The 13,190-nt window shown below is 37.6% G+C and overlaps 1 protein-coding gene across 3 annotated transcripts in view; it reads right to left on the bottom strand.

Moving 5' to 3' along the window:
- RTCA (RNA 3'-terminal phosphate cyclase) overlaps nt 1-13,190 on the bottom strand; it is a 29,628-nt gene that overhangs the window by 10,965 nt on the left and 5,473 nt on the right. For all 3 annotated transcript variants that reach the window (XM_055402752.2, XM_055402753.2, XM_055402754.2), the window contains 5 exons: nt 12,225-12,348; nt 9,167-9,225; nt 6,362-6,503; nt 5,879-6,003; nt 4,915-4,973 (listed from right to left, as the gene is read on the bottom strand). In XM_055402752.2, the coding sequence (XP_055258727.1) occupies nt 4,915-4,973; nt 5,879-6,003; nt 6,362-6,503; nt 9,167-9,225; nt 12,225-12,348 (509 nt within the window). The remainder of the gene's footprint in view (nt 1-4,914; nt 4,974-5,878; nt 6,004-6,361; nt 6,504-9,166; nt 9,226-12,224; nt 12,349-13,190) is intronic.

The raw sequence follows: 13,190 nt of genomic DNA, 5'->3' as shown, positions 1-13,190 counted from the left end.
TAGCATGAGCGATCTTAGTTCCCAACCAGGAATCAAACTCATAATTGAACTCATGCCCCCCGCAGTGGAAGCACTGAGTCTTATCCACTGGACCACCAGGGAAGTCCCAGCTCTCACTTTTCTATCCAGCTAACTTCTACTTCTCTATAGAACCCACTGGAGGATCACTGAACAGCACAAGATAGATTTGGGATGAATCAGTCCCCAAAGAATTAGCTGTTCTTCTCCTGTGTTCCTAGGTGCCCTGGAGACTGAACAATCACAGCACTGGTCTGTCTCCTCTGCCAGACTAAGCCAGGCAGCAGAAATGGTGGTTCTCACTTCTGAATCCTTCATTTACAGAACCTAGCAGGTCTTGAGCCACTCTAGTACTCTTGCCTAGAAAATCCCATGGATGGAGGAGCCTGGTAGGCTGCAGTCCGTGGGGTCGCTAAGGGTCGGACACGACTGAGCGACTTCACTTTCACTTTTCACTTTCACACATTGGAGAAGGAAATGGCAACCCACTCCAGTGTTCTTGCCTGGAGAGTCCCAGGGAAAGGGGAGCCTGGTGGGCTTCCGTCTATGGGATCACACAGAGTCGGACACGACTGAAGTGACTTAGCAGCAGCAGCAGCAGCAGCAGCAGGTCTTGATACTCAAGGATAATACACACTGAACTCACATTTCACTCAGTGCCTGCCAAGCACAGTACAATTTCTGACATGTGGGCTCCTAGTCTCTGTTTTATATTTTGCATTATCTTTGCTCTCTTTAGACTGTTAAAGATACTGCATATAGTACCTCTCACCATCCATGTTGATTCCTCACTGCACCTAACAAGTAATGAATATATACTACATATATAGTCTTGATCACAATTTCTCAAATTTTATTATACCCTAGAGAGCTTATTCAAACAGATTTTTGGACCCCAAAGATTCCGGTTTCATACAGATGAGGTGGGCCCCATAACTAGTATTTCCAGCAAACTCCCAGATGATGCTGATATGCTACCTGTCCACCAACCACACACTGAATAGCACAGTTTTAAACAATTCGTTTATGTCTGATCAACCAAATATGTTGATTTTACCTATTCTATTACACTGGTTAAATGTGACACCCAACTACTGTCTAGATCTACCAACTGAGCAGATTAAAATTACCTGAATTTGTGTATTCAGCAGTAATAATGTAGTTAAATGGCATGAGTATAAGCATCTTTTAAAGATGCTATCAAGTAGGAAGAAAGCAATCAACTACCACATAAATAATGAGGAGTTCAACTATTAATAGAAGGAAATGGCAACCCACTCCAGTATTCCTGCCTGGGAAATCTGATGGACAGAGGCTGGTGGGCTACAGTCCATGAGGTCGCAAAGAGTCAGATATGACTGAGCAACAGAACACACACACACACACACACGTAATAGTAAAAATAACTTTAAATACTAACAGATGCATACATGCATCTCCTCTCCCAAATATGCCAAATACTACAGAAATTTCCCTTTCACAAAAACATTCAGCATTTTGAAATCAACACTGTAATAACTGATGCAGGGAAGAACCATCAGATGTCAAAACCACTGGAGGAAAGTTGTAATGATATAGAATAATCAGATGGTCTCAAAGTATTATCCCAGAGTATTTATTAATTATAATGCAAAGGGAAAAGGGGAAATTCCCTGGTGGTCCAGGGGTTAGGACTCTACGATTTCACTGTAGTGGTGCAACAACGAGAAGAAGAAGGGGAGGAAGAAAGGGAGAAATGTTTGTAGCAGACAGACCTGGAGGACACCACCATAGCAAGTGACCACAGTCCGCTTTACTGATAAAGGACAGACAGACATTATATGGACCTTGATGTGATTTAATGACTCAGCTGTAAAGAAACTGCCCACAACGCAGGAGACCCAGGAGACATGAGTTTGATCCCTGGGTTGTGAAGATCCCCAGGAGGACGAAACGGCAACCCACTCCAGTATTCTTGCCTGGAAAATTCCATGGACAGAGGAGTCCACGGGGTCGCAAAGAGTCTGACATGACTGAGCACTCACTCATTCACTGATGTGATAGAATAGAATACACACAAAATCACCTGTGCAAGACTCTTATTAAAAATGTTTAACCTGAATAAATCTAATCATGAGATAATCAGACAAATTCATATAATGGAAAATCCTGTAAGAAAATGGCTTGGAGTTTTCAAAATGTAAATATCATGAAAAGGGGGAAAAAAAGGCAAAGAAACTATTCTGTACTTAAAAAAGAAACTAAACAGACACGATAACCAATGCTGTGTGTGCTCAAGAACAAGCAAAACAAAACATCTCAAATTGCTCTAAAGAATATTTTGGAGGTAACTGGTGCATCTAAATATAACAGACAGATTCTTTAGGTATAAAAATGGTAATGTGGGATTTCCCTGGAGGTCCAGTGGTTGATACTTTGCACTTCTAAGGCAGGGGGCGCAGGTTGAACCCCTGATTGAGGAAACTGAGATTTCTACATGTAGCACAGCACGGTCAAACAATTAAAAAAAAAAAAGTGGCATGTGATGATGCAGGTATTATTCTTTGGATGAACACACTGCAGTATTCAGTGAGGAGACTGGGTACCTGCAACCTTTCACAGACATGGTTCAGAAACACACAACATGTAGCTAAATGTTCATAACCAGTGTATCTAGGAAAGCAGTGCATGGACATTCACTAATCATTCAACTTTTTTGTAAGATTGAAATTTTTCAAAGTACAAAGTTGGAGGAAGGACTTAAAATATAACTGACTAAAACAGAACCAGTTAACCATATCCAGAGTGCCTGAAAAACTATGGACAGAGGTTCAAGACATTGTACAGGAGGCAGGGATCAAGACCATCTGCAAGGAAAAGAAATGCAAAAAGGAAAAACTGTTGTCTGAGGAGGCCTTACAAACAGCTGTGAATAGAAGAGAAGCGAAAGGCAAAGGAGAAAAGGAAAGATAAATTCATTTGAATGCAGAGTTCCAAAGAATAGCAAGGAGAGATAAGAAAGCCTTCCTCAGAGATCAATGCAAACAAATAGAGGAAAACAATAGAATGGGAAAGACTAGAGAGCTCTTCAAGAAATTAGAGATACCAAGGGAACATTTTATGGAAAGACGGGCTCAATAAAGGACAAAATAGTATGGACCTAACAGAAGCAGAAGATATTAAGAAGAGGTGGCAAGAATACACAGAAGAACTGTACAAAAAAGATCTTCACAACCCAGATAACCATGATGGTGTGATTACCAACCTACAGCCAGACATTCTGGAATGCGAGGTCAAGTGGGCCTTAGAAAGCATCAATACGAACAAAGCTAGTAGAGGTGATGGAATTCCAGTTGAGCTATTTCAAATCCTGAAAGATGATGCTGTGAAAGTGCTGCACTCAATATGCCAGCAAATTTGGAAAACTCAGCAGTGCCCATAGGACTGGAAAAGGTCAGTTTTCATTCCAATCCCAAAGAAAGGCAATGCCAAAGAATGCTCAAACTACCGCACAATTGCACTCATCTCACACGCTAGTAGTCATACTCAAAATTCTCCAAGCCAGGCTTCAGCAATACGTGAACCATGAACGTCCAGATGTTCAAGCTGGATTTAGAAAAGGTAGAGGAACCAGAGATCAAATTGCCAATATTTGTTGGATCATCAAAAAAGCAAGAGAGTTCCAGAAAAACATCTACTTCGCCTTTACTGACTATACCAAACCCTTTCACAGTGTGGACCACAACAAACTGTGGAAAATTCTTCAAGAGACAGGAATACCAGACCACCTGACCCGCCTCCTGACAAACCTGTATGCAAGTCAGGAAGCAACAGTTAGAACTAGACATGGAAAAACAGACTGGTTCAAAAGTGGGAAAGGAGTCCATCAAGGCTGTATATTGTCACCCTGCTTATTTAACTCATGTGCATAGTACATCATGAGAAATGCTGGGCTGGATGAAGCACAAGCTGCAATCAAGATTGCCGGAAAAAATATCAATAACCTCAGATATGCAGATGACACCACCCTTATGGCAGAAAGCGAAGAAGAACTAAAGAGCCTCTTGATGAAAGTGAAAGAGGAGAGTGAAAACGTTGGCTTAAAACTCAACATTCAGAAAACTAAGATCATGGCATCTGGTCCCATCACTTCATGGGAAATAGATGAGGAAATAATGAAAACAGTGACAGACTTTATTTTGGGGGGCTCCAAAACCACTGCAGATGGTGACTGCAGCCATGAAATTAAAAGACACTTGCTCCTTGGAAGAAAAGTTATGACCAATATAATAGATAGCATATTAAAAAGCAGAGACATTACTTTGTCAACAAAGGTCCGTCTAGTGAAGACTGTGGTTTTTCCAATAGTCATGTATGGATGTAAGAGTTGGACTATAAAGAAAGCTGAGCACCAAAGAATTGATGCTTTTGAATCTTGTTGGAGAAGACTCTTGAGAGTCCCTTGGACATCAAGGAGATCCAACCAGTCCATCCTAAAGGAAATCAGTCCTGAATAGTTATTGGAAGGACTGATGCTGAAGCTGAAACTCCAATACTTTGGCCACCTGATGTGAAGAACTGACTCATTGGAAAAGACCCTGATGCTGGGAAAGATTGAAGGCAGGAGGAGAAGGGGACGACAGAGGATGAGATGGCTGGATGGCATCACCGACTCAACGTTCATGAGTTTGAGTAAACTCCGGGAGTTGGTGATGGACAGGGAGCCCTGGCGTGCTGCAGTCCATGGGGTCACAGAGTCAGATACAACTAAGCGACTGAACTGCACTGAATTGAACCACATCCTTTTAAACTTGTCATCCATCAGTCTATAATATTCTAACCATGACAGATAATTAAAGAATGATTGAAGAATTGTACACTAGAATTGGGAACAGTGTACCCTTCAGTTATCTGTACCTCGTTTACCAAGCGATGATCCAGCAAACAAACAGCCAGTGGATGTCTCAGCAATAATGCTGTATAAGGGAAAAACAGTATTACTATCTATGCTATAAATATTCCAATATATACAAATACAACACAGGAGAACAGTGGCTGTTAAATACACAGAATTAGATCTGGCTAGGATATTGCAAAAGTGAAATTCTTCATACAGAGAGCAACATGATTAGCATTCTCCATCTTCATCAGGGTATTAGTATCTTTCAGCACTTCTGACAAGAAGTCAAACCAGATTCTGATTCACACACAGGTAAGGAATGGTCTTCCCAGAAATCATGTCATCAGCACTAAGTGAGACCATTTCAGAGGCATTCTATACTGATAATCTTAAATGTAAATGTCTTTCTTCAGAGATGTTTGGTTTTCTTTTATATCAATAGTTTTCAGAATAGTATTATATGCAGAAAACGCATTTAAACTCCTTAATAGAAGCTATGAAAAAGAGCTCAAAAGTTAAATATTCACAAAAGATAGTTTTATCCTTCAAAAATACTAAAGCATTTTTATAACACTTAAATCAATAACTCCCAATGGGAAAATACACAATATTTCTTTTCTAAGAGACCTTTGCTACATCTAATATTTACTTGTAAACAGAATTCACACTTGAGATTCAGAAAAGCAACTGGAAATACTTCTCACAGGATAATCTTCAAAGGCTAACTTCTGATTAGCTTAAACATTTAAGCTCACTATATAAACAGAAAGGCTCTTATAGTGTAGTAAAAAGTAAACCATCCTCAGAAAAAAATTCAGAATAAAGTTATCATAACTCATCATACTGTTGTTTTAGGTAGGAATGCCCTTAAAAAATATGCCTTAAAACTACAAATTTTAAAATGACAAACATTTAATTAAAATATGATAACTATTTCAGGGTGCTCTCAACCAACATCCAGGAAAAAGTATATTGTCTCACATTATTCCATTTCCATTGCCAAAAGCTTGGTCTTTAGGTTCCTGAACAGGCTGGATGTTAACATACAGATCCCTAATCTCCTTCCTGATGCATCTTACGGCTGCTGCCGCCATATCTTTTGCTACCTATTTTGGTAAGACAAAAAAATAGAATAAATTAATAATTATTTTGACAGTTGCTTTCAAGCCTTCAAAGACACATCTTAATAATTTTTCCATGCATCATATAAAAACTCAATTTTAAAGAGTAAAGTAAGCACAGAATTAAAAAAGAAACTTTTAATGAAAAGATTTATTTAAAAATTCCCTCAATAATTTCAAATTTTAGATGCTATAATACTTACCAAGACAAACACATACTTCTAAGATCATCTAGACATCTTTATTTTTTCATACTTTATTTTATTTTTAAAATTTTTATTGGAGTATAGTTGATTTGCAATGTTGTGTTACTTTATACAGTAAAGTGAATCAGACAACTTACTTTAAAGGGCAAAACACCAGCAACAAAAGCTCTTCCAGATATCTTAGTCACACAGCCACGGTCAGTTAAATTTATTGGGCTCAATTGTTTAACTGGCGACATTCGGACAATCACTTCACCACCTCCCTTAGGGTAGTAGCCCCTATGAAAAGTATGATAAATACATAAACTGACTGCATGACAAAAATATAAAGCTCAACATTTACAATAAAATAACATGTGAGTAATACCAACTATATAATTCATGTTTTACATTTCTAAATAATGTTTTAGATTTGTGCTTTCCCATATAGTAGACTCAGGGTTTGTTGTTGTTTAGTTGCTAAGTCATGTCCAACTCTTTGTGACTCCATGGACTGTAGCCCACCAGGCTCCTTAGCCCATGGGATTTCCCAGGCAAGAAAGACTCAAGTTCATGTGACCATTTAACCCATTATTGACCAGAGATATGTTAATCCATCTTTTGTTACCTGAACAGTATTGACCAGAGACGTATCAATTCATTTTGGAGAGTGATACAATTAACATCACAGTGTGAAGCTGTTAGAGCTTAAAACTGATGAAGGGTTCATTGTACAACTTATGATGGTTGTTATCATTCACATTTTGCTCCATTAAGCTTTTTGTCCTACCCTATGTATATTATAAATTTAAAATTTTCAAAAATGACATATCATGAAATTTTGAGTGAAAAATTTTTTGGTAAATTTTATGCAGATACTTTCTCTGATTGTCCATGTGACATATACACTAGTGTCTCAGAAAAGGACAGTTCCTCAGAATATAGCTCTGATTCAGACAATGTGAATATCAGACAAAGGCCAATAAATCATCTTAGTGATTCATTCTGATACAGAAAATGAAAATGAAACTCATGGTGTTAGAGAATGCGCCTTTGCTTCTACAGAAGAGTGGATTGAAGACAACATTTCACAAAAACTATAATACTTAACAGGTGTGTCAGGTGTAACTACTGAATGTAATAGCCCACGAAACGTCAGTAAAACAGCAAAATTTATTTTTATCCAGCCAAAATAAAAATTGCCAGCCACAGGTGTTAGGTTTCTACAAAAAACCCCTGGTCAATAATGAGCTAAAATTATTTATTTATTTTCTTTACCACACATCAAGGCTTGAGGGGATCTTAGTTCCTCATCCAGGACTGAACCTGTGCCCTGAGCAGTTAAAGTGCAGAGTCCTAACCACTGGACTGCCAGAAAATTCCTTATTTAAATTTAGTAAAATTTAAAACTCAGCTCCCCAGTCCAACTAGCCACATTTCAAGTGCTCAATAGTCATATGGAGCAAATGATTATCATCCTGGAGAGACAGGGAACAATTTCCTTAGTGCAGAAAATTCTATTAGGGGACTTCTCTGGCTAAGACTGTGCTGTCAATACAGGGGACTGGGGTTCAGTCCTTGGACAGGGAACTAGATCCCACACGCCACACCTAAAAGATCTCGCATCTCACAACTAGGACCCGGGACAGCTAAATGAAGAAGAAAGTTCTCTTCAACCAGTGCTGTTTTAGAATAAAAGCTACTTAATGATAGCAGCTCGGTTTATTTTCTTTTTGCTATATTCCTGTGCCCTAAAACAATGTCTGGCACATTATAGGTACTCAATAAATATATGATGAATATTTAATAGTCGAACCATTAATAAAATTTTGCTGTTGCTGCTGCTACTGCTGCTAAGTTGCTTCAGTCATGTCCTACTCTGTGCAACCCCATAGAATGCAGCCCACCAGGCTCCCCTGTCCCTGGGATTCTCCAGGCAAGAACACTGGAGTGGGTTGCCATTTCCTTCTCCAATGTGTGAAAGTGAAAAGCGAAAGTGAAGTTCGTGTCCGACTAGTAGCGACCCCATGGACTGCACCCTTCAGGCTCCTCCGTCCATGGGATTTTCCAGGCAAGAGTACTGGAGTGGGGTGCCATCGCCTTTTCCGAATAAAATTTTGACTCACATTATGTACTGTCTTTGTCCAGAAGATGCTAAGAACACACAGATAAGAATGACAATACTCCTATCCACAAAGAATTCCCCATCTGGTAACTAGAACACACGTCAGGCTGTGAAGAGGACTAAAACAGAGGTGCAACTGTGAATTCCAACTGAGGCACAATCACTGACAATTCACCCAAGAAATTACATTTCATTTTCAAGAGACACAGAATTTCCATATTTTAGAAGGGGAAGAAAAACATGAACAAAGTTATGGGAGTCTGAAGGTACAAAGTGTATTTAGGGAATGGCAGCCATCATGTAGTTAGAATACATGGTATGCTGAAAGGAGGGGAGGGAGAATATAGCTGGAAAGGTAAATTGGAATAAGACCGCAAAACACTTAAATGCCACACCAAGAAATGTGGCCTTGTTATTCTGTGGCAGGAGGCAAGCCTTATAAGAGAAACAACCTGAATGCCCAACGTGTCTCCGAGGAAAAGAGTTCCGGTGGCACTGCGGAACAGAATCCCCTTCAGGACCCTGCAGCACCCCACGCCGGGAGTCTGCACAGTGAGCATTCAGTCTGCCCGCCACGGACAACTCCACACATGAAGGTGCCTCAGTGCAGCCATTCCCTCAAAAAACATTCTGCCAAAAAACGAACATCAGACACAGTATGCAGCTGCTTTCAAGTACCCACACCCCTGCTGCTCATTGTTTTAAGCCACAAAATACTATTATTTCCTACAAAAAAATGTATTAAGTGGATTACAGAAAGACAGTTCTCCAGGATATAACTTTTCCACTATTTTCAGCACAAGCAGTAGGTCAAAGAGTTAAGAAATAAGCACCTTACCTCATTTTAATGTCACAATTAAAGGTGAAACCAAATTTTTCAACAATTGGCTTGAAAACCTGAAAAATCAATTTATTGTGACCTTAAATACCAGTGTTTGCTGATTCAACAAGGATATTTAGGAAACAAATGTGCGCTGTACTGAGGTGATAATGAGGCACTAGATAAACAGTGATACAAAAAATGTGAAGGCTGATTCTATTTTTTAAATAAAATAACTGACATGCAGCTAAAATTAAAAGTTTAACATTTAACTAATAAGTACTGTGCAAGCTTATCTAATGAGAAAAAAAAACCCAAAAACACAGAACTCAGGATTCTTGATCCTTGCAGTTTTACTCCAGAAGCCATATCCTAACCTTAATATAACTTACCATAAGAAATCTGGGGTGCTGAAAAGCATTCCATTCTATTTTCTCAATTTTTTTTATACAGTTGAAATTTCACTGCATATACAATGCTTTATCCTTTTTCCCTCATTTAACATTATAAATAAAAGCATTTCCCAACATCATAAATTATTACTCCTAAAAAACATTTGAATGATTACATGGCAATCCAGCATAATTTATCTAACCATTCTCCAAGTTTTCATTATTATATAACTATATATATTATATAACAATAATTATAGTATATAGCACCCTGCTCTAATAACTCTAACATTATCTTTTGTTGCATTTTATAATATTTAATTAGGGTCACTTCCTTGAAGTGGAATTACTAGGTGAATAGAGATTAATTTTCATTATGTATCCCATCAAACTGAATTTTAAAAGACTATAACATCTATTAAAATAGAAAAAAAAAATTAACTAAAGGCTGAGAATATCAAGTGATGGGAAGGATGAAGAAGAGCTAAAACTCCCCTACAGTGTTTGTGAAAATGCAAAACAACGCACCCACCTTGGATGCCAAAACAATCTGGCAGTTTCTCACAAAGTCAGACATAAACCCACTGTCAAAACTGAGCAAATCCTCTCTAGCTATTTACCCAAGAGAAACAAAAAGTGATGTCCAGCCAAGAAACCTGTATGTGTTTATAGTTACTTTACTTGTAACTGCAAAAAACTGGAAATAGTCCAAATGTTCTTCAACTGATGAACAGATAAACAACCAACCATATAACAGAACACTATTTAGCTTTTATGGCTGATACAAACAACATGGGTAACTCTCAGGTGTATGTTTTAATTTATTTTATTGAAGTAGAGCTGATTTACAATGCTGTGTTAATTCCTATTATAGAGCAATGATTCAGTTTTATATATATATATATGCATTCTTTTTCATATTCTTTTCCACTATGGTGCATCACAGGATATTGGATATAGTTCCCTGTGCTATACAGTAATACCTTGTTTTTTATCCATTCTATATATAACAATTAGCATGAACTAATCCCAAGCTCCCAATCCATCCCGCCTCCACTCTCCTCCCCCTAAACAGATGCTATTATAACTGAAAAAAAAAAAAAGACTCAAAAGACTATATATAAAGTATTATTCCTTTACATGACATTCTAAAAAAAAGGCAGATCTATGAGACAACAGGTTACTGATTGCCAGGGCCAAAGCGGGTGGGACTGACTAGAAAGAGGGATAAGGGAATTTTTTACAGTAATTCTCTATCATCACTGTGGTGGCAGGTTCACAACCATACATCAGAAATCAAAGAAACTCACACTAAGAAGGGTGAGTTCTAGTATAAATAACTACACCTTAATAAACCTAGCGGAAAATGATGATACCACTTTTCCCTCCCACAAGTTAAATAAGCTTGCCAATATTGAATTTTACTTTCTAAAAATTCATAATAAAAAATGGCAGTTATTTTTTTAAAATTTTTTTATTGTGGTCAGAACATTTAACCTGAGATCTTACTCTCTCAACACTTTTTAAGAGTACAACATAATACTGCTGACAAAACTTACAATGTGTACAACAGATCTCTAAAGCATATTCATCTTACTCAACTGAAAATTTATCCACATTGATTATTAACTCCCCAGTTTCCCTCTTCCACTAGTAACCATTTCATTCTTAACTTCTTTTGACACTTTATGTAAGTGGAGTCAAGTCAGTAACTGTCTTTATCTGACTAGTTCATTTCACATAGCACAACATCTTCAAGGTTCCACTGTGCTGTCACATAATCTAGAATTTCTTTTTTAATGCTAAATAGTCATCCATTGTATATATATAACACTTTTTTTTTTAGTTCTAATAATACTTTATTTACAAGGACAAGTAGTGGGCCAAATAGATAAATAGGGATAAAGCAACATATGTGGATATATAAAAATAGTAAATGTATAGATAGAAAATCTGTTGAAGAAAATTTAAAGAAATAAACTATTAACACTGGCTACTACCTTCATAGACTATCTTACACTGTGCATAAACTACTCCTTTAAATAAATTTTTCTAATATGTTTTCTGTATACCTCATTTTTTATATTCTTTCATCTGTCAATGGACATTTAGGTTGTTTCCACATCTTGGCTTTTATGAATAGTGTTGCAATGAACATGGGAATGCTAATATCTCTTGGAGATCCTGATTTCAACTCTTTTGGATAATACCTAGTGGGATTGCTGGATTATATGGTAGTTTTCTTTTTAATATTTTGAGGAACCTCCATGCTATTTTCCATGATGGCGGCACCATTTTGTATTCCCATCAACAGTGTGCAAAGGTTCCAGTTTCTTCATATCCTCACCAATCCTGTCAAACATAGCATTTAATTCTTATTTTGAGCTTTTCTTCCAAATCATAATCCCTGTATTCAGAAAATAACTTATATGATAAGTAACATATGGTATATGCATTATAAATAATCTGATGTATATGTTTTTAAAGAATTCACTGTGAGCACTGTTCTAAGATACAACACACACATAAAAAATAATTATCCTCTCCCACAATAGAACCAGACCCCATTAAGAAATAAAGAGGTATGTACACAAAAACACTCAGGACGTATTTAAACAGAGAATGGAGTTTGAGAAGACTATATGAGATCCTCTTTGTTGGTCAGTAGCAACAAAAGCTCTTACCATGGCTGTGTAATCAATCTGTGGTGCCATTTCAGCATTAGTCCCACCTTTCAAACGGAGTTCTGATGGACAAGCAGCAAAGAGAACACAGGGCATTGAGACCTGCATCAAGAGGCATACACTCCTAAGGAGAAGGTAGAAGAGGCTTAGCTGCACTTTCATTCTAAAGTCTCAAGAGACATTACTACACATCACCATAAGCTGAAGCATAGACAACTGACATGCCCTTAACTTTAAAGTTAAAAAACACTCCCACTGACTAAATGATAACATCCTAAATCTTAAAGAAAGCTTGGTATTTCACAATAGAAGGAACTGGCCTTAAATAATAAACAAATCTGGGTTTGAATCCAATACAAAATACATTAGCTATATGACCTTTGTTGTTGTTTGGTCGCTAAGACATGTTCAACTCTTTTGGGACTCCATGAACTGTTAGCCCACCAGGTTCTTCTGTCCATGGGATTTCCCAGGCAAGAATACTGGAGTGGGTTGCCAGTTCCTTCTCCCAGGGATCTTTCCCTCCCAGGGACTGATCCTGAGTCTCCTGAATTGCAGGTGGATTCTTTACCACTGAGCCACCAGGGAAGCCCACTGTGTGATTATAGGTTAAGTTCTCATACTTTTGTCTATATTACAAAGAAGTTAAAAAGAATTAAAAATAAAAGCATCTTTACAATGTTTTTATAAAAGGATTCTTAAAAGTAACACTTTATGAAATTGCATTCAAAACTGTCAAGGTCTGCAAATATTCTAATGACAGTACTGGAGTCTCCACCATGCACAAGGTATCATTCCATATATTAAGATAAAGAGTTCCTACCATCATGGCATTTGTGATAAGACAGACTAATATTTTACAAGGACTGATAGCCAAATACTTCACAACAAAAAAACTTCTCAGGAGATAATCATTGCTAAACTCAACTCTGTCTGGTTCTTGAAAGTGAAGTGAAAATCACTCTG

The sequence above is a fragment of the Moschus berezovskii genome, chromosome 4 (genome assembly GCF_049115385.1).
Source record: "Moschus berezovskii isolate FMDL1 chromosome 4, NW_MosBer_1.0, whole genome shotgun sequence".
In the NCBI taxonomy this organism is placed as follows: domain Eukaryota; kingdom Metazoa; phylum Chordata; class Mammalia; order Artiodactyla; family Moschidae; genus Moschus; species Moschus berezovskii.
This window is presented reverse-complemented; position numbering and strand designations above follow the sequence as displayed.